We start from the raw sequence: 18,750 nt of genomic DNA on the forward strand, positions 1-18,750 counted from the left end.
TTGGGAAAACTAAGAAATGGATAGATGAAGATGAAGGACCTGAAAAGCTCCTTACCCCCTCCCGTTACTCTCGACCCCACATAATTTTTTCCCCTTTGTATTTGGACACTGCTGCTTTGAGGTTGTAGCATTCTGCCGTTTTCCCCTGCATTTTGCTCCTTGTCTTCCTAGTTCATTCTGAAAGAGAATAACATTGCAGAGCTTCACGTTTAGACAAGTATGCTTTCTTACTATATTTAATCTGTTTTTAAAATGTGTGGTTAAGGGAAAATATTTGAATAGCTGTGATATAAAGAAGCGGAAGTGATTGTCCATTATTTCCATGTTTGCAAAAGTCAGAAAAGGAGCTTTTATTTATATAAGGATTTGTAAGAGAAGATCTGATTATTTTTTGAAGCTTCAGTAATTCGTTAAACATTAATTGGGCAAATAGATTGGGGGGAGGATTCCAAGGAAAATGGAAACAGTGTTGCTACTATTGAGGCTATTACTGTTTAGTCTGAAGTCAGATAAATTAATGGTTCACTATCTTTACCACCTGGTGAATTATTAAAATATAGGTTCCCTGACTTACAGTTTTGTTCCCTATATCTGGTAAGGACTGACAGTAGGAATTTGCAAGTTCAGTAAGCAGCCCAAGTAATTCTGATGAATGTGGTTCATGGACCGTACTTTGAGAAGCCCCAATGTAAAAAAATTAGACAATGTCCTAAGAACTTAAGTGAGGTCTGTATGAGACACTGTGGGAATGCAAGGAGGAAACAATGAATTGCCTGGAGAAGTCTGAATCTTTAAAAATGAGTAAGATAAGATGAAATGGGGCAGTTTTTCTTCTTTCCTCCCCCGTTGGGGCAGATTTCTACTAAATCTACTGATTCCTTGAGTCACATTGCTTTTGAATACAGCAGTTTCTAAAGTGTGTTCCTTTTGGTGCTTCCAAACTTTCAGGCCACTAAGGCGGGTGCAGCATCTATGATTCACTACATGGTTCTGATATCAGCTCGCTTGGTGCTACTCACTTTATGTGGATGGGTACTTTGTTGGACCCTCGTCAATCTCTTCCGAAGCCATTCAGTCCTCAATCTACTTTTCCTTGGCTACCCGTGAGTACTCAAGTTTTACCATTTTATTAGTAAGTTTTTAAGGAAATTATTTGGGTCAAGCAAATAATAGTATAAAAGTGAGGAAGATGAAATTCTTCAAATATAAACCAAAAGCTCAGAAAATATGAAAAACCCATGGGTAGGGTAACCATATAATTATTTTTTATACGACGATACAATTGGGACAGTAGGCATGAACCAGGACTGTCCCAAGAAACTTGAGAGGTATGGCCATTCTACCAATGGAGAGCATTTAATTGGTGCTCTTTATCAAATAAAGCATGCAAATACTGCCTATGTTGGCACAAATGGTGGGTAATTAGTTCAATGAACTGACTCACCAGTCTTAACTCTTGGTCAGATTACTTTGATCTTTGGGTTCACGTAACAGGAATAAGCCCTGTGCACTTAAGTCCTTTTTTTTTTTTTTTTTTGACCAGCATTTTATGATGGAAATTATTTTATTTTATTTTATTTTATTTTATTTTATTTATTTATTTTTATGATGGAAATTTTAAACATGAGATTGAAAGAATTTTTCAGCACACACCTGTGTTACCCCACCTAGATTCCATCCATTAATATTTTACTATAATTGCACAACACGTAACTGTCCAACTAGTCCTCTGTCCATCCATCAGTCCATCTTATTTTTGGTACATTTCAAAGTTAAATTGCAGACCTCAACTTCCTCCAAAATAGGTCAGTATATGCATATCAATTATTAGAATTTGATATTTGTTTACAGTTTTTCTTTTGAGGTAAGATTCATACATAAAATCAAATTCATAAATCTGGTGTATATTTGCTGAGTCTCGATAAATGCATATACCTGTAAGTCAAACCTCTATCCCAGTGTACAACATGACTATTATCCCAGAGGTCTATTATCCCAGAGGTTCCTTCATGCCTCTTTCCAAACCCATCCTCCACTTCCCAGAGATAATCACTATCCTGATTTTTCCCACCATAGATTAGTTTGCCTGTTCTAGCATTTCATATAAATAGAACCCTACAGTATATACACTTTAGTTGTAAGGCTTCTCTCACACAGTGTGAGAATTCAGAATAGTCAGGAGCGTAGGGATCAAATATTCCAGTTTATAGAATAAATCATAAGCAGATAACCAGTTTTCAGTGATTCAGAATGTAACAAAATTTACTTAATAAGATATATGAGGCACTGAAGTCTTCTGATACAAAAATGTCTTAGATAGACTAATGATACATAAATAAGACCCTCAAAGGTCAGGTGATCTAGTGAATTCGCTTGCTTTATTTTGAAGGAGTGGGGTGAACAAGGAGTCTCAAAGCTAAGTGGGGATAAATATTGTTGCTTTTGAGAATCTTCCATGTGTCAGTAATGTTTCATTGTATGAATATATTAAAACTTATTTATTCTGTTGAATACCTGGGTTTCTAGTTTTGGGCTATTACTAAAAATAAAACAGGCACATTCTTATAAATCTTTTTTGTAAGAAATCTTTTCATTCTCTTGAAAGAAATACTTAGGAGAGGCCTTACTAAGCCATAAGGTAGAAGGATATATGTTCAGTTTTATAAAAATCTACCAGACTTTTTCCCAAGGAAGGTGTATCATTTTATCCTCTCATCAATTCTGTAAGCATTCTGGTTGCTCCACATTTTTATCAGCATTTGATGTTTTCTGTTTTTTAAATTTTAGCCGTGCTGGTAAGTGAATAGTAGTATCTTGTTACTGGCTTTTAAACTATTCTGCATAGTTTAATTTGTATACCTTGGGCTAATACTTTCTTCATTGGATATTAGTGGATAGCTACCATTTATTAAGCAACAAGTTCTGTGCCAGGTGCTGGGCTAGGTGTTTATAAGCATCACCTCATGAAATCATCACCATAACCCAGGAGGCTGTGTATTTAGTCTGACATAACAGATCCAAAGTACTAGTGGTTTAACTGAGAAGTTTATTCCTCTCTTCTGTACAGTATGTGTATAAATTGTCTTGGATAGTTGTGGCAGCTAGATCCGTGGTGTTGGGACCCAGGCTTCTGCTGTCTTTCTTGCTCCACCCTCTCTAGCAGGATAGATTATGAGGGTTGTTGGAAATTTGTGTTTAGTAGAACAGCTGTATCTCAACTAAAAATTCTTTTGCAGTGGAAGAACAGGAGAATGGTGGCTATTGGCAGACAATTAGCAGGCTTTGCCACAGGTAAAGACAGAGAGGCTAAAAAACTTTCTTATGGTCAGTTAGTGAGAAAGACTCAGGTCTTTTTGATTCCAGAGCTCTTATCAGCACCATTACTCTAATTAGTAGTTCTCAAAATGTGGTTCCCAGAACAGCGGCATCAGCATCACCTGGAAATTTTTTAGAAATAGAAATTCTCAGAATCTACCTCAAATCTACCGAAACAAAAACTCCAGAAGGTAGGACCCAGCAATTTGTCTTTTAACAGGCCCTCCAGATGATTCTTTCTAGCTCAAGTTTGAGATTCATTGCTTTAGATAACCATTTATTTTTTTATTTTTTATTTTTTTAAATTTTTATTTATTTATGATAGAGAGAGAGAGAGAGGCAGAGACACAGGCAGAGGGAGAAGCAGGCTCCATGCACCGGGAGCACGATGTGGGATTCAATCCCGGGTCTCCAGGATCGCGCCCTGGGCCAAAGGCAGGCGCTAAACCGTTGCGCCACCCAGGGATCCCTTAGATAACCATTTAGAGTGCTGAAATGTAAGCACGGATTTAAATGGGTAGTTACATAGCATAAAATCAAGGTCTAATCAGAGATAATATGGGCAGAGATGGCAGGAAGAGTCTATTGGTTGTGCTACAATAGTTCTAATTATACTATTTGTTTTTCCAATTATACTGTTTAAGGCAGTCATCAACCTAGTTCATTAGTATTACCCTTTTTCCTACAAGATTAGCTCTATATTATAAACATCATATTTCATGATTCATATTTCTTATAAGGTGTATATATTTTACATCAGTTTCTATATTTCTGGATTAATATTTTAACTGCTTTGATTTCAAATGATGTCATTATTCTGTTTCTCAACAACAGCTGGTTGAATCAGTTAAGTTTAACTGTATTTGATTTGAAGGGCTAATTATGGATACATCAAGGAATATTTTGGCCAGGTTTAAAAGGATTACCATATCAAAATGGCTAGTAAACTTTTCCATTTTGATTTAGGAATATAAAGAAACTTATTTTTGAAGGCTCTCCACACTCTTGTAAAACAATGAAATAAGCATATAATTTAAACAGATTTTATGTTTAAATATATTTGCCTTCACTTTTTAAAAGTCAATAACTTAAATTTTAAAAAGTGTGAGAAATTTAACATATTAGACAATGACAATAACTACATTTTTATTTTCTTGTTTGTTCATAAGTTAAAAAAGGGATTCTTTTCTGCTTTTTTTTTTTTTTTTTTTGATTCTCAGCTAGCTTCTCAGTTTGGGGTAGTTTAGTCCAATGACTAATGGTTGTTGCTCTTAGGTTTATCTTGAATCTACTGCTCTCTGTAACCTCTGCTATTATGTTCTAAACCTCTGTCTGGTTTTCTGGCGATCCATTCTTGCCCTCCTTTCCATTTTCCATTGTAACTGTAATGATTTTCAAAATGGAAGTTGGATCATGTTACTAACCCTCTTTAAAATTCTTTAATGAATCGTTTCCTTTACCCTCTTCATCTTACAGAGCCCTCCAAAGTCTAAGCCTTCGATACTATACTGTCTTTCTAGTTTCTCTCATTGTACCCTATATCAGTTGTCCATTGCCATATAATGCTGTAATAAACAACTGCAAAACCATGGTAGCATACCACAGTATGTACTTACTTGCATGCAATGGATTCAGTTGGAAGTCAGGAAGCTCTCCTGGTCTTAGCTGGGTTCAGTCACACTTGTGGGATTGACTATCAGTTTAAGTAACTAGGAAAAGTCAGCTCTGCTCTACATGTCTTTCATGCTCTAGCAGGCTAGGCATGGACACATGAAATTGATCGAATGGCATGAAAGCAAGCCCCAGTGTGCAAGCCCATTTCAAGCTTCTGATCACATCATGTTTCATGGTGGGCCAAGAGGTCCATGGGCCAGAACAGGTCACGTTGTTGAGCCCATTGTGGGGATAAGGCAAGGTCACTTCATACACAGAGCGAGGGCTGTGCAGTAAGACTACAGGAAGAGTTAAGAAATGGGGCCATTATTGCAACCTGCCACACACCCTAGCACCCTAGCCTCTTGTCTCACCTCTACATGTGTAGTTTGTGTTTCAGCAACATTGACAGGTTTCTCTGGCCTTCACAGTTTTGCACATGTGTGAACTCTGTTGCCTCTGCATTTACTCCCTCCCACACTACTACTCCAGGGTACATTCACAGTGGGTCCCAGAGCTGCTACCCATTCTCTTACTTTATAACAAGCTCATTCTTTCTCCCTCTATAGAAAACTGTAAACAGGTGAATTTGTTAATATTTTTATAAAATTTTATAAAATTACTAAATAGGATATCTTTGTATTTGCTATTTTTCTTTAAAAATTTTTTTTAAAGATTATTTATTTATTTATTCATAGAGACACACACAGAGAGAGAGGCAGAGACACAGGCAGAGGGAGAAGCAGGCACCATGCAGAGAGCCTGACGTGGGACTTGATTCAGGGTCTCCAGGATCACACCCTAGGCTGCAGGCGGCGCTAAACCGCTGCACCACCAGGGCTGCCCTGTATTTGCTATTTTTCATACCTGAATTTATGCCTGCAAAATGACCGTTTTATTTACAATATGTAAGTCACAATGTGGACATTACTTATGAGGACTGGGGAAAAGTATTTTAAAAAGCTTTAAGGAACCGAGGTTGAAATAACTATCAGAAGTTATGAAAAGTCTCAAAAATATTCAGTCCTTTAACCAAGTTATTCTATTTATAAAAATTTATTTAAGGTACTTCTAGAATTGTTTTCATTAATATATCAAATATTTACTTAGTACCGACTAGGTTTTAGCCACTATTCTAGACATCAAGGTATAGCAGTGAATTAAGCGGACCCAAATCTCTGGTACAGTGAACCTACAATGTAGTAAGGGGAAGATAGACCAAAAAACAACCAAAAAAATCCCACCCAAATAAAAAACCTGATAGACATGTAAAATATATGAAGTGGTAAGATCTGTGAAGAAAAATAACTAGGCAGGGGGAAGGGAACTAGGAGTGCCTGTAGAATTGAGGTAGGTGATGTAGTGGGGAGGCAGAGGAGCCCCTCATTAAGAAGGGGAAATTTGAGGTGAAGGGCATGCCATTTGAAAATTACCAGATGACACAAAGATCATGTAGGAAAGTGCTTATCCATGCATTCATATGGTAATGCAAAGTAAGAAACCGCTGGTTTCCAACAAGAGAGAAACAGGTAAATTATGGTACATCTGTATGAGACTACTAGTATTTTTAAAAAATTGTTATAGAAAAAATATTTAATGACGTGAAAAAATGCTCAAAATAGGTACCCATACATAAACACACAAAGATACAAAACAGTTAATGAGGCCAAATGTATACAAGTATGAAGTCTGTGCACCCAGTTGTAAAAATTCTAAAAGCGATCGTTTTTACATGTTTTCTGTTTTGTCATTGTGATTTTGTATAGTCTTCTGTTACTCTACAGTGAACGTGTATTGCCTTTGTGAGAAGAAATTAAAGAACTTCCCCAATAATGAATTTACCGTCAGCAGAGTCCCTGTTTATATTATGTTCATTCTGGTGAATGACTATTTTACTAACATAGTTACCAGATTTGATCTATGGTGACGTCTGTGGTCTCATTATCATATTTACTGTTTTCTGCAGGTTTGGCGTTTATGTTCCTCTCTGCTGTTTTCACCAAGATAGTAGAGCTCATCTTCTTCTCACAGACTATAACTATATGGTTCAGCAGCAGGCTGTAGAAGAAAGTGCCTCAACTGTGGGTGGCTTGGCCAAATCCAAAGACTTTCTCTCCCTATTGCTGGAGTCTCTAAAAGAACAGTTTAATAATGCCACGCCCATCCCCACCCACAGCTGCCCCCTATCTCCAGACCTTATTCGCAATGAAGTTGAATGTCTGAAAGCAGATTTCAACCACAGAATCAAGGAAGTTCTCTTCAACTCCCTCTTCAGTGCCTACTATGTTGCATTTCTCCCCCTGTGTTTTGTGAAGGTAAGTGGTTACTTTTATGTGCTTCCTGGATTTGTGTGTGAATGACATAAACTGGGTATTTCTTATTTAATCCCCCTTTTTTCTGTCTCCCCTTTGGCAGCCTGGATGGTGGAGTTCGGCTGCATCCGGAGTGCACTAATACCGCTCCTGGTTGGCGGATAGGTATTTCCATATATGTGATGCACCCGTGGTGGTCCCCTCTTTTTTTCTTTTTTAAAGTTTTCTTTTTTTTTTAATTTTTTTTCCAGTTTCCGGGGAAAATAAAATTTGTGTTTATGATAGAATCAGTATGTAGTAGCTTAAGAGGATTGAGGTTTTTTTTTTAAAAAAAAAAAGAGGATTGAGGTTTTAATAAAATTCAGCCTACTGTGGTTGGTCTTAACATGGTTAATCAGGAGTTTCCTTGAATTTAATCTAACCTTTATCTAAATTTCAATTTACTTCAGTAGAAGAGAGAAATGGTCTGGATGTCACTTGGGCCCAAAGTCTTTTGGGACATTTTAGTGCCCTTTTTTCACCTATTGAGAAGCACATCTGCAGCTGGAGTGGTCATTTACAGAGGGCACTCACCTCTTCTAGAAAGGAAGCACTTAAAATATAATCGCCTCTCCCTCCCAACCTAATTCATACAGCCAGAAAGTCAGGTTGAAGGATTTTGGAGGACTCTGCTCTTGAACTTTCTGCACGGACAGCAGGACAACCCATGCATGTGTGACTCAGTATGGCATTTGTCTGCAGGGCGTATGTACACGCACCCACCCCTACCTTCTTGCTTAACAGTGCATGGATCATTTCTCTCTCTTCTGATCTCTTCCAGAGTACCCAGTACTATGACATGCGCTGGTCATGTGAGCACCTCATTATGGTGTGGATCAATGCTTTTGTCATGCTCACCACACAACTGCTGCCATCCAAATACTGTGATTTGCTACATAAATCAGCTGCTCACCTGGGCAAGTGGCAGAAGCTCGAACATGGGTCCTACAGCAATGCTCCACAGCACATGTGAGTAGCCAAAGGGTAAAACCATATAACACCTTTCTACATGCTGCTGATCATGTTTATTTGCTTTGTATGTCATTCTTGTTCTTGGCTTTGAACATTAATTTTTTGTTTTTTGTCTACATGGATGCTTGTCATCACTCTAAACTGAACACAGGGGACATTAACTCATTCCCACCACCATCCCCAGTCCCTCCTTAAATGCCTCCTACCTTTCAGCTGCCCGGTTACCCTGGAGTGTATAATTTGTTTCCCAGGCTGTAATAGTGGAGTTTTCTTTCAGTCTTAACCCTTTGCCCAGATTGACAGAGTCATGATATATTTTTAATTCTCTTTGGAAGATTGTAAAATTCATCTTTTCTTCATTGCCACAGCTTAATGGTTGCTAGCTAATCATCTCACACTCAGACAGCTAAAATTTGCTTCTCTCATCTTTCCTTTCTAATAAATGTAAATTTGTTCTAGTAATTTTCTTTGCTTGCATTTTTTATTATTTTTCCTAAACTTGCTAATGAATGTTTCCCTGCTTTTCCCATATTTAATGAAAACTGTCCCTAATTGAGTTCTCTGTGAGTATTCCTCTCATTGTGTCCCCTTATCAGTCATTTCTGTGCATGGTCCCTATGATCCAAAGTGGTTAACTTTAGAACCCTTTTGTTCTCTCACTTCTGAGTCCTTTGCCATACCTTCCTCTCAGACCTGGACCATCTTCATCTTCCTCCCTTTTATAATTGGAACATTTCACAAATTTCATCACCTAGAAATTCTTTCCTAATGAAGTGGGACAGATTGAGGGGACTTTCCCCTTCCCCTCTCCCCCTCAGAGTCATCCCTTCAATTATCTGCCTTGATGTCTGATACAGATTAGCACAGGCCTTCAAGCCCAGGAACTGAAAGAGATTGGGCCAGGCTGAAAAGAAACCCGACTGTGGGCAAAGGAAAATTTCAATAAAAATTGAAAATACAATCCACAGTACTAGTACTGTACATCTTCAGGCTCCTGATGGCACATGGCCATGAGGTGTATCATCACTTTAATGCTGGTAAGTGTGAGCAAGGCCGACGGAACATTTTCTGAACTGGGAAAGCTTTAGGGTGCTAGACCTTTTTTTTTGTTTTAATATATCTAAAATGTTATCCCAGTTCTTACCCTAGGAAACTAACCTTTCCAAAATCAGGAAGAGATGAATTAACTTAGATTTTTTTTTAAAAAAGCTTAACCTGAAGATCCCCATCCCCACCCCAACTCCATCACATTGGTGCTGGAAACAATGAAGCTTCTTCCATAACTTCTTTTTGCTAAAGAAACTTCTATAAAAATAAACCAAGAAAGCGGTAAAAAGAAAAGTATGTGTGTCAGTACCTTGTGTGTCTCTGTGTTCTGTATAGCTTCACGTATGTATGAGGCATTTGAAGTATGTGACAAATAGACTGATTTTCTATACCTTTGGGGGATGTAATTCTGCGGTAAACGTCATGCTAATTTGACAGCGTGTTCATTTCTCCACTATTCTTACTACTATGCATTTTCTCTTCTTGTTTGTTCTCTCTAGCATTTCCATCAATATTTTTGCTCATTTGGGATTGAGGTGGCAGTCCACTTGCTTGCACTCGATTTTCTGGCTCATAGGTGCCTTACACATTAATTTCCTAAGCCTCATAGGTCCTTTGACACTGAGTTAACTGTATCACTTTGCAACCTCTCTACTATAGCAATGAAGTTATAAGAACAGATCCTTCCGAACTTTCCAGTTTGACTATGCAATTACTATATTCTCAGAATTCAGGCAGATGAAGCTTTGAATACTTAATTCCTTCCATAGAAATGTAATTGGCCTTGCCAGACACTGTCTTATCTGTAATTGCCAATATGCTAACGTTGCATTTTTTTCTCCCTTAGTTGGTCAGAAAATACAATATGGCCTCAGGGGGTGCTGGTGCGACACAGCAGATGCTTATATAGAGCCATGGGGCCTTACAACGTGGCAGTGCCTTCAGACGTATCCCATGCCCGCTTTTATGCAAGTACCACTTATTTCTTTTCAAACATAAACTTAGTGGTAAGTGTTAGGAGGCCACTATGTGTGTAAGCACCTCGCACAGTGTGTAGCTCATACTAGGAAATTAATACATGGAATTATTACTACTACTATAATGCCCCTTATCTTTTGGAAATGTATTATGAAAGACAGTTTGAAGATCAGATACCATTATTCCAGCTTCAACAGTTTAAAGTCGTATCAGAATTGCATCTAGTATTATCTGAAACAAGTAGACGGTTATTTAAGACTTCCCTTTTTAATCTTACAATTTTTATTTTTAATAGTTTAGTGGTATCCTTGTTATATTGTGTCTGTGTATTCTTAAGTCTTATTTAATATAATAATAATGGTTTTGTTTTGTTGCGTTTGAGTTTTTGTTTTATTTTGGGGGCTGGTTTTTTTTGTTTTTGTTTTTGTTTTGAGTTTTTGTGGGGGGGTGGTATTTGTCATAGCACCTCTTTAAACAACCTTGACTTCCCTTCTGAAAGTAATACAAATGCCATGACGTCTGGCCATTTACCTTTTCCTGGATTAAGAGAAAAAAGACTTAAAAAATTTAAAGGAAGAAGCAATAGATGTCCACTAAACTCAGTTTCTATTCCATTTGAATTTATGCCTTGGATTGTGTCCTATTTGATCTTTCAGTTTCTGGAAATTCTGACTCTAGGAGGCAGAAGTATTTATTTCTAGCTAGAAAGGCTAGCTGATCAGTGTCAGTGGGGGAAAGAAGGTGCATTCAGGGGACTGTTCATAGTACAGTGCATTGCCTTTGTCTAAAAAAGAATTGGAGATCTTTTTTGAGATACTTTTTTTTTAAGATTTTTTATTTATTTATTCATGACAGACACAGAGAGAGAGAGAGAGAGAGAGAGGCAGAGAGACAGGAAGAGGGAGAAGCAGTCTCCACGCAGGGAGCCCGACACGGGACTCGATCCCGGGTCTCCAGGATCACACCCCGGGCTGAAGGCAGCACTAAACCGCTGTGCCACCAGGGCTGCCCTTTTTTGAGATACTTAAATCTCATTCTCACTCGTTCCCAGTTCCTTGTGAGGGTTTATGGACTTTCTGTTCTGCAGATGTTTGCTGCTAAGGGCCTTTCAGTTAAATACTGGGAACTTCACGAGGCTGGATACTTGTAAATACTATGGGGGAGGGTGTGAGGCCTGGGCAGAGTGGGGGCTGGGAGGACCATGGGCCAGGTACAAAGTTCAATGAGGAAACTACCAGCAACTCCTTCTAGACTCCTTTGGAATTGCCTTAAGGCAGAGGAGTAGACCTCAGTCACAACTTGTAAGCATTTGGTTTCTAAGTGGTATATTTAATTCAATCAGCTGTATTCCATAGGCCATTAATGGCTTCTGTTGACCTTTGCAGTCCCCTTGAAACTTGTAATAAGCAGATATTCTACTGGAGTTTTCTGTTTGAAAAATAAGTATTTTTCTTGCTGGTGTATTGGACAGCTGGAAAATCAGGTGAAATTCAAAGAATAAGGATTAGGGAAGTTAGCTTATTACTGATTTTGTATGACCAAACAGGTAAATCAGTGCTTCTCAAAGTGTTCTTTGGGCCACTTGCATATAAATCACCTGGCTCACTCTTTGAAGTGATTCAGACTTCTAAATCAGAACATCCAAAGGATTCCAGGAATTTGCAGCATTTACATATTTGGAAATGATTCTTAGGCACATTGAAATTTGAGAACACTCATTTAAAATGTGCCAGTTGGGACACCTGGGTGGCTCAGGGGTTGAGCGTGTGACTTTGGCTCAGGGTGTAATCCCAGGGTCCTGGGATTGAGTCCTTTATCGGGATCCCGGCAGGGAGCCTGCTTCTCCTCCCTCTGCCTATGTCTCTGTGTGTGTCTCTCATGAATAAACAAATAAAAGTCTTTAAAAAATTTTTTTTAATTGGCTTATAAAAAAATAAATGTGCCGACTACCTATAGCTGCTACAAGTTAAAACTCAACCTTTCTACTCATTCAGTTTATAGCTTACTGGCACATTTAATTTTAATTGTTATATTTGCTACAGAAACTCCCATTGCTTGAGTCCTTTTGGAATATTAATTCTGAGCCTTTCTTTTTTTTTTTTTTTAGTCCATAGAACTTTATTCATTAGTAGCTAGAAAGAATGCCACTCAAGGCAGCTCACTATCCATTTATGGTGTAAGAAGTTTCAAGTAAAAGAAAACACACTCAGAGTGGCTTAAAATAATTAATTGTATTATCTCACAAACAGGGAAATCAGAGGAAGGGCAGTTGATTTAGAGTTTGAGGATATCACCAAGGACCCAGGATCATCCCATTTCTCTGTTCTGTCAGACTCTGTGCAGTGCATTCTCTAAAAGGGAGCAATTGACTTTAGCAGTTCCAAGCTGTGTATCCAGATATAACAACATCCAGGGGAGAAAGAGAGAACAGGTCTTAATAGTCCTGCATCTCTTTCTTAGAAAAGAGGGAACTTTTCTCCCAAAAAATCTCTGGTACTGGATATTTTCCACTTGTACCTCCAGACCCACTTGCCATCTTCTAGAGCTTGCCTTATGTGCAAGGAGGGTAATCTCTCTGATGGCATCAATGGGCTCCTTTGCCCATTTGTTGCCAGGTGATGTGACCAACAGGAATCATTGGCAAGAAACAGAAGGATGGAGGAGAGTGAAGTCATCAAGGTATTAAACTTCCTAGCTTCATTTCTGCTGGGTGAATTCTGTGCCAGTTTTATACATGATATTACTGGATATCATATGCTATAACCCAGGTTAAACATTTTCTTCCTCCCAAAGAAGGACCCAAAGAACCTGGCTGACTAGAAGAACCTGGCTGACTACCTTTCAGAGGTGTTAGGATGATGTGACTTTATTCTCAGATTTGAAGTTCAGGTCTAAATTAGTTTATTTAGATCTGATATACTACCATTGCCACAGTTTGCAACCAATGACCTCTATCTTTCTATTCATAATATGTTTTTATTAGTAAACCAGAATTTAGCCATTTAAAGTAAAGAGTTTGGTGGGAGTGAAAACAGTGAGCAGCCATGTTTTTAGCTAAACTCTAATTCTGACTGATTTATCCTTCCTTCCTAATTGTCCTGTGTACTCTACTTCTCAATATCCAGAAAAAAAGAAAAAAAAAAAAACAACAGCAGAAATCCACAGTGTAGAGGATTTGAGTCAGTGATGATGATGGATAAACAGTTTAAGGGAACATTAAGAAATTATTGTTTTGATATTTCAGTTTGTAATGCTTCCTGCGCCCCCGCCTCCAGCCTTGTCTAGTGTGTTTATGTCTTAGACCAGCCTGTAAACTAACAATGATTTTTGCTTTTTTTAAATGGTTCATTTTACATACTGTAAGTATCTACCTATATAATGTCTTCACTTTTTTGCCTCTTGACTTGCAAAGTCTAAGATATTTTCCATCCAATTCTTTGTCCAGCTCCTGTCTTAGATTAATGTACTTTTTGATCATCTCAAATAAGATATATACCCAAGATATAATTTAAGAAAATGTTTAGAGGCAGTTCTTTTGGGTATTATGCTCTTTCGTGTCTCAGGGCATTGAAATAAAATTTATTTCATTATTCCTTGAACAAAGAGGAAAGAAACAGTTTGGGTCTCTACAGCAAGAAATAGCCTGATTGATGTTCAGTAAGCAGATCCATGTGTTACTGATATAGGAACCTATAAATATGAAATTATTTTAGGAGAAAAATGGGAGAATAACTACTTCGCTTTTCTGTGAAATAATGTTTTGCTTTTTGACTTCCTTACAGTTCCTATTTCATCGTCCATTAAGGCTGTTAAATCTGCTTATCCTTATTGAAGGCAGCGTCGTCTTCTACCAGCTTTATTCCTTGCTGCGGTCGGAGAAGTGGAACCACACGCTTTCCATGGCTCTCATCCTCTTCTGCAACTACTATGTTTTATTTAAACTTCTTCGGGACAGAATAGTATTAGGCAGGGCATACTCCTACCCACTCAACAGTTACGAACTCAAGGCAAACTAAGCTGCCTCTCAACAATGAGGGAGAACTCAGATAAAAATATTTTCATACGTTCTATTTTTTTCTTGCGATTTTTATAAATATTTAAGATATTTTATATTTTGTATACTATTATGTTTTGAAAGGTGGGAAGGGTAAGGGATATTAAATGTATCCACAAACAAGGTGATGTGATCTTTCATGTGTTAGTACATTTGAATAATACACAGGACAAGAGGTGTTCCTCTCCAGTAAAGAGATTGATCTGTTTGTATGGCTGTGGAACAACTCATTCATTTATGAACACCTCTCATATATCACTTGATACCGTACCTTTAGTGTGTCTGCTTTCCTTCCAGTCCCTTGATTATCTTTAGTCCTCATTGGCCTTCCTGCTACAAAAAGGGAGATCAGTGGAGTTGCCTGACAGTTGCCATTCTCTTTCTTTTTGGCTGCCTAATAGTATTGGAATACATGGGGCACAGAGTGGGTTATAGTTCTGGGTGGGAGTCTTTGTTGCGTATTGGTAGCAAGCATTTCTGTGTAATGGGAATGCAGCATTTTGTTCCGCCCAATGACATTTAAAAATACTTAAGAATCAGCTGCTATCCTGAAACTCAGAGGATATAGCTGTCATTTTCCCCATTCTTTCACTTCTTTTGCCTCTTAAGATTTTTCCTTAGTTATTAGGTGTTTGAAATAATACTTTGTAAGACAAAGTCTTTAGAGTGCTTGCACTCACGAAGGAGGAGGTGTATGGCTGGACCAGTGGGAGAAGATGAGTGCAAATGCCATGTGGGCTGGAGTATGGGCAGATGGGCAGGTTGAAGATCCCGATTGATTAAAAGAATGGGCAAGTCTTGGATGCAGTTTGGGCAGCAGCCCACCTACAGCGGCATGTTCGGAGTTTCAAGCAGAAGTGAAATAGAAGAAGTTACCTCTTTGTTCTCTGATACTTTGTGCTTAAAATGTGTGTGTTTTTTATTTCAAATTCCAGAACCTCTACGTTTGTGAGCATTACTAACCATTTTAGTCCATGTCTGTGTTCTTGAGAGGTGATCTTAGTCCATTGATGTGACTGGTCATCTAAATTTCTGAGGCCTTGAGAGCCTGAAATATATTCTCATCTGTTTTCTGTGCTTGGTTTGGCTTTTTTACACTGTGAACTTTTTGATGAAACACAATATGACTTATGAAGTAAAAAGACCAATCGTAATTCATAAACTGGCTCTGAAAACAGTTCTTGCAGAAGAGTTCCCAATAGGTTTTCAACAAGGGCAGCATGATGAGGGGTAGGTGTGTGTGTATACATATATATATATATATATATAATCTACCCAGGGTAACTGCTATGTTTAAATTAACCATGGTTTCCTTAAGTATTTTGTTGTGTATACTTTTTTTTTAAGTTCTATTATTCAGCAATCGAGCTAAGTCTGTTCAGCTATTCAGCAAATACATGTTGACCACCAGGCACTTTGTTAGGCACTGAGGATATAGATAGCAGTGAATAAGAGATACAAAGGCCCTACCCTCTATAGAACTTGCAATTTGGGGGTTGCAATATGTGCCGTAAATAAATTTATATCTAATGTCTCCTGGTAGTAATAATAAATGTAAAGAGAAAATCGGGGCAAGAGATAGAAAGTACTAAGAGTGGCATTGCTAGGAGGCATCTTTGAGAAGATAATTTCTGAGCAAAGAGCAGAGCAATGAAGCAGTACTGAGCCATATAGCAAGGGCAGTGGCCTACAGTGGGAAAAATTTAGGTATATTGGAAAACTAGCAAGGTAACCACAGTGTATTTTTGTTTTTGTAAATGGTTCATCCTAAATATGGTGGTTCTTGGAGTGAAGGGGTGGCAGGAAAGTTGCCATTTCAGTATTCTTTCCTGAGGATCTTAAAGATAGGCTTTCTTTTGTCCTAACAAACATCCTGATGATGGGATTGACAGTTAAAAGCAAAATGGGTGGTCTTAGCGCAAATGTGTCTCATCAAAATGGCTCCGAGTTGGTTCTGCCTCTGAAACACAGCCCTGATAACTGATTAGAGATAACAGACTACTTTTGTAAGCTAATCCCCCCACCCCATCTGGTTTGACCTGTCTTTGCCATATCCTAAACTAGCACAGGAGGACCAGATGCCAGGCTGGCTAAAAAAAAAGGAAGTATACAAAATAAAAACTAGTTTTGGCTATAAGAATTGCAAAGTGCCTTCCTCTCTTTCCAGATATGACAGCTGAATGACAGATATTTCTCTCAGGGAGATCGCTTTCAGTTCAACATGCTCCTATACACTTCAGCTGCCCTTTTTTGTGCCACATTCAGATGGGGAAGAGAAAAATTACTAGTTACCTATGTATCCTATTACTTATGCATCATGTGAGAGAAATGACATCTTTGCTTAGTGATAGGAGATGCATACTCAGTAAAGGGTGGCCTTTTGGTGATTATTTACTGGGATATTAAGTGGTGTGTGGAAAATGGTTTGGCAAAGATCAATTGGGTGAACTTTGGATACAAAGAAAGGAAGGTGCTTGGTCAGTTTGGGTGGCTTAAGGTAGGTAAGTAGAGGAAAGTAGTTGACAGGGATGGGCATGATGGGAATGTTCCCCAATATCCTGTGTACTCTGGTTCTATGTTCTATTCCATAAGCTGCTTTCCCTAACCTATCAATCGCCACCACCACCACCCCTCCCCCATTTCTCTTTACTGAGCAATTATTATGTACTGGACACTGCTGGGTGCCAGAGATAGTGATGTTTAGAGTTGATTAATAGAAGGCCGGTAAGTAAATCAATAATTGTAACACAAAGGTGTTCAGAAAGGAAGTATACATACAAGATACAGAGGTGATACAGGAAAGAGTTATCAATTTTGCTTGGAAGCTGCAGTAGTGTCGGAGGACTTCACTGCAGCAGTAACACATAAGCATTTTAAAGGAGGACTGGAAGTTTACCACATAAATGAGGGAGATGGTTCATGCAGTGCAAAAACCCAAGGCATGGACTTGCACTAGTTCTTAACTACTTCAATGATGCTAGAGAAGTAGGCAAAGAATAGGTTATAGGAGGACTTGAATTCCACATTAAAGGGGTTTAAACTTTTATTATAGGTCACAGGTTCTTAAAGGTGTGATCCCCAGACACGACATCAGATCTGCTAAGTCAGAATCTTGAGAGTAAAACCCAAAACTGTGCCCCTTTCGCAAGTACTTCAGGTAATTCTTAAGCGGACAGAAGTCTAGGAACTGAAGACCGCTAGTGAAAGATTTTAAATTTAGGACTTATGACCCAGAGAATTCTCAAATCAAGAGTTCTCAAAATATAATCTCTGATTCTGCAGCAGCAGCATCACCTAACTGGGAACTTGTTAGAAATGGAAAGTTTTAAGCTCCCCCCAACAAAGTCACAAACTCTGGATAGAGCCCAGATATCTGTTTTAACACACTCAAGGTGATTTTGATGAGATCCACTGTCCTATCCTAGACAACTTTGGCAGCAATATGTGCAATCTGTTTGGAGAACGGACAGATGTCAATGAGACAGTAGGGAAATTAGTTAGCCAACCATTTAAAAGGTCCATGTAAGAGAAGGTGAGAGGGTGTGGGGTGGGGTATCACCCCTCTGGGTGATGGGAAAAGTGGAATGAAAAGAAGTAAGGACAATTCTGGTGAATAACATTTAAGAGCAGAGGAAGAGGAAGCTTTCAAATGAATAAGACTGAGGAAAGAGACTTCTAAGAGATGAGGTGAACTAGTATTTCAAGGAAGAAATGATCAGCAGTATCAAAGAAGGAAGTCAAGACAGAACTATTGAATTTTGTTACTAGATGATTGGTGATTGTATAAGAGAAATTTTAATGGAACAATGGGGGCAGCGGGCAACAGCTGGTCCAGAGTAGCGAATGAAGAAGCAGTGAATTAGAAAGTGTTCTTGGGAGCCCCTGGGAAGGAGGAATAGCAATTTCTGTGAGCTAGAAGGGAGGCTTGATACATACATACATGGCTTAGGAGAAGTGCTGGTGGGGGGGTTGGGGTAGAAGAAACATCTGCCAGCAGAAGCTTGTGAAGTAAGAGGCAGTTTGGTGGCATCAATTTTAGGAAGGGGCTTAGAATAGTGGAATAGCTTTTGTGAGTTTTGGGAATGAAGGTATGGCTGAGGTGATAAACCATACATTTCCAAAGGTGCTCCTGCCACGGTTTTACGATTTTTCTCTGGTCTAACTCAACAGGTAAGTAAAAGGGTGGAGACAGGTGGTAAGAGACCTGGTCCTAGTTTGGAGGTTCACCAGGCAGGTTTGGCTGAAGTGGTCAAGGGAGTTAGTGGTGCCGGTGGGAATAGTTGAGATGCTGTCTGGATGTCTGGAAAGGCTAGGGAAGGAAGAAGTCCGGTGGGGGTACTGTCGGAAAGGTAGAGGTAGGTCAGGCATTAATAATCCTGA

The 18,750-nt window shown here is 38.6% G+C and overlaps 1 protein-coding gene across 1 annotated transcript in view; it reads left to right on the forward strand.

Moving 5' to 3' along the window:
• TMEM39A (transmembrane protein 39A) overlaps positions 1 to 14,578 on the forward strand; it is a 32,433-nt gene extending 17,855 nt beyond the window's left edge. The window contains exons 5-9 of the mRNA XM_055316527.1: positions 949 to 1,103; positions 6,935 to 7,283; positions 8,101 to 8,288; positions 10,186 to 10,306; positions 14,099 to 14,578. Of these exons, the coding sequence (XP_055172502.1) occupies positions 949 to 1,103; positions 6,935 to 7,283; positions 8,101 to 8,288; positions 10,186 to 10,306; positions 14,099 to 14,332 (1,047 nt within the window). The 3' untranslated portion in view covers positions 14,333 to 14,578. The remainder of the gene's footprint in view (positions 1 to 948; positions 1,104 to 6,934; positions 7,284 to 8,100; positions 8,289 to 10,185; positions 10,307 to 14,098) is intronic.
• The last annotated feature ends 4,172 nt before the right edge of the window (positions 14,579 to 18,750 follow it).

The sequence above is a fragment of the Nyctereutes procyonoides genome, unplaced genomic scaffold, assembly GCF_905146905.1.
Source record: "Nyctereutes procyonoides isolate TBG_1078 unplaced genomic scaffold, NYPRO_anot_genome, whole genome shotgun sequence".
NCBI classification, from domain to species: domain Eukaryota; kingdom Metazoa; phylum Chordata; class Mammalia; order Carnivora; family Canidae; genus Nyctereutes; species Nyctereutes procyonoides.